Genomic DNA, 3,006 nt, shown 5'->3' with positions numbered 1-3,006 from the left:
GGAGCAGGGTCCCCCAGTCACCCCGCAGCTGGGGGATTCTTCACTAGGTGGCAGTCTCGGCTCAAGCAAAAGAACCAGCACCAGTCCAGGCTGTACTGGGAGGACTGGTTTCTGCCCAGTGCCGTCTGCTGGTTGATTGCCCTGCAAGGCCAGACCTCGAACTGTCCCCACTTCCCCCTCCCCAGGACCCCCTGCCAGCCCCCAGCGAGTTTGGGTTGGTCTGGTTTGGTTTTTCCTGAGTCCATGGGGCTCAGCGGGACAGGGGTGAGTGGGGCAGGGGCAGCTGCCATCAGTTCAAGGTAGCCGAGATGATGCTTGAGCATTTGTGAGGTCTTGCCCTGAGCAAGCAGCTATCAGCTCATTGTTTACTTCAGATCTGGGTGAGAGACTGACGCTCAGATTTTTATAGTAAAACCAGTGCTGTAGGGGTCTTTTTGGTTCTCCCCATGTCCTCATCAGGCCTTCGGAGCTGGGGCTGCTGAGGCAAAAGATGTTTCCCATGCCCAGACTTCACTGGCCTTGGTGGTGGGAGAGGGTGTTTGTCAGAAAGCGTCCCAAGCTCACGGCAACCTGGGGCCTTTCATGCCCAGAGCACCTCTGTGCCCAGGGGCCCGGGGCAGAGAGCTGGACACGGGGCGGTGGCAGGAAGGCCATAGGAAATGCTGTCCTTTCTTGCAGAGCCTGCAGCAGTCACGCTCTGGCAGCCCCATCGTGATCCTTTGGGATGTGCAGGCTGCCCCGAAAGCGTCGCCTGCTGGCAGGGAGAAGCCCTCGACCCTCCGTCGTCACCAAGGACTTCATCCGTGACCTCATGTAAGTCTGGGCCCGAGGGGCAGCTCTGAGGAGCTTTCGGGGCCCTGTGGGTCTGTCACAGCACCGTCACGGTGCACGGAGCTTGTCCCGCTGTTTGCCAGGACATCTCAGGGGAGGAGGGATGGGCAGCAGAACTCCAATACACCTGACTTGGGCGGCCACAGAGCCGGCGAGCGCTGAGCACTGGGCGTTTTAGAGAGGCACTGAATCATCATAAGAACCAGTAAAAAGCTACATAAAACATTCTCAGCAGCCAGAAAAGCTCCTTCTGGGCTGAACAGCCCCCCAAGGTGGCACCTGCCCACCATCACGTGTCAAACGCTGCCTCTCATGCCCCAATACTGAAAAGCCCCGTGTGAGAAAGGCAGTGGAGCGTCGCCTGCAGCCCTGCGCACCAGGAGCTGTGTGTTTCTCTACAGGGATGTTTTATAAGCAAGGCTGAACTGTAAGAACCCTGGCCTTAAATACTACACCTCATTAAAAGCCTGCAGCATATAGATGAGAATAGGGCCATTATCCCAGCCAGCTTCAATTTAGCCTCTTTGACCTCCCTAAATTTTCCTTGTAGTTGTCGCTCAGTGTGAGGTTCATCTTCGCTTCCTGTTTTGAACCTCCATGTAATGTTCTTACACCCCATAAAACGTGTCACCTGCCCCACGGATGGTTCGGGTGCGGGTTCTGTGGAGAGTGAAATGCACAGAGGCTTTTGTGGCTGGTTCAGGCTTTCGAGGCTGGTACCTGGTTTTATACATTCACGTTCTTATTTAGCCCTGCTGACGAAGCTGAGGGCCAATTTCCAGATGTGTCGCACAGCCACAGCTCCAGCTGAAGCTAATGGAAACTGTTTGTGCTGGCTTAATTCCTGAAAATCAGGCCCTAGACATCCCAGGCTGGTCACCCAAACACTGAGACGACTAAAGCAGTGGCCACTGTATCATTACATTTATTAGTGCCGTTGTGACCATTAGCCATTCTTTAAAGCGTCCTGGAATCCGATGCTGTGATGCAGCTCTCGAACGATCATTATGCAGGTATCTGTTCATATTCACAAGGGTGGATGAAAGGTGACACACAATAATAATGAGTAAATTCTTAGTCCTGAACATCTTCAAAGTGCTCTATGCATTTGGTTAATATACGCTCCTACACCACACGCGTCACCATGGTATCTGAGTAATACAAAGAGTAATTAACTCCTTACAACTCCCCTGGAAAACAACCCCATATTATTATCCACATTTTTACAAGTGGGGAAATGGGGGCACCAAGAGCTTCAGTGATTTCCTCTAAACCACAGTGTGAGTCACGGGCAGAGTTCGTTCCTCTGCAGTGTCCTGCAGAGCCGGGGTGACGGCTGGAGGGACACCTGCCAGCGCTGGGAGGGGAGAGGGTGCTCCGTGTTTGGGCAGCGCGGCGTTTCCTCATCTTGTGTTGGGTGGATTCTCGGGGCAGCGGAGCCCAAGCCGAGCTATGCTGTGCAGACCTGGAGCCGGAGCAGGCTGTGTCATTAAACAGAGTGAAAAGGCAGCTTCTGCTCCCCAAAATCTGTCTGCACAGAACAGAGGTTTCGATCTGGCACACGGGAGCAGCGACAGTCTAGGTGCAGGGATGAGCAGCGTGTCCACTGGAAAAGGGGTCAGGGCAGTGGTCAAAATTTTCGCAAATGAGGGCTGGGAAAGTCAAGTTGGAGTGAAATACTTTCAGCATTTTTTTATTGGGGCTGACCAGGCCCATGCTGAATGTTTTGGGGTTTTCCCGGGAGGCCCCTGGCCACCCCGCTGAGCATCCTGTCCCCTGTGCATCGCAGCGGGGTGCCACTTTCACTGCACTTTCTGTTACTTCCTCCCCCCTGACCCGGAGAGTCAGGTCCCCACAGCTCAGGTGCTTCCTGCATTGCTCTCCGGTGACTCCTGATCGCGGAGCTGCTCCTGCCGCCCCTGGTGTGGGCAGCCCAGGCAGGTCCCATGGCCAGGCAGGGAGGTTGGCAGGGCAGGGAACGGAGGGAGGAGGTCGGCAGGGCAGGGAACGGAGGGAGCTGTTGGAGACTCCATGCCACAGACCGCTCTCTCTCTGTGCCCAGCGTCCCTGCAGAGAACCCAGCAGCATCCCTCATTATTGGCCAGGAGGATTTCCAGCGCATTAAAAAAGCAGCTCGAGTCCTGACCAAGGAGGAGCGTGAGGCCAAGCTGGCAG

The 3,006-nt window shown here is 55.2% G+C and overlaps 1 protein-coding gene across 1 annotated transcript in view; it reads left to right on the top strand.

Moving 5' to 3' along the window:
• The first annotated feature begins 243 nt into the window (after nt 1-243).
• Nucleotides 244-3,006, top strand: part of LOC104079852 (coiled-coil domain-containing protein 19, mitochondrial-like) — a 6,369-nt gene continuing 3,606 nt past the window's right edge. Inside the window, 4 exon segments of the mRNA XM_009582028.1 lie at nt 244-264; nt 679-779; nt 781-813; nt 2,894-2,998. Coding sequence (XP_009580323.1) covers nt 244-264; nt 679-779; nt 781-813; nt 2,894-2,998 — 260 coding nt within the window.

This window comes from Fulmarus glacialis, unplaced genomic scaffold (assembly GCF_000690835.1).
Source record: "Fulmarus glacialis isolate BGI_N327 unplaced genomic scaffold, ASM69083v1 scaffold19177, whole genome shotgun sequence".
In the NCBI taxonomy this organism is placed as follows: domain Eukaryota; kingdom Metazoa; phylum Chordata; class Aves; order Procellariiformes; family Procellariidae; genus Fulmarus; species Fulmarus glacialis.
The sequence above is the reverse complement of the archived record's forward strand: the minus strand, read 5'-3'. Positions and strand labels throughout refer to the sequence as shown.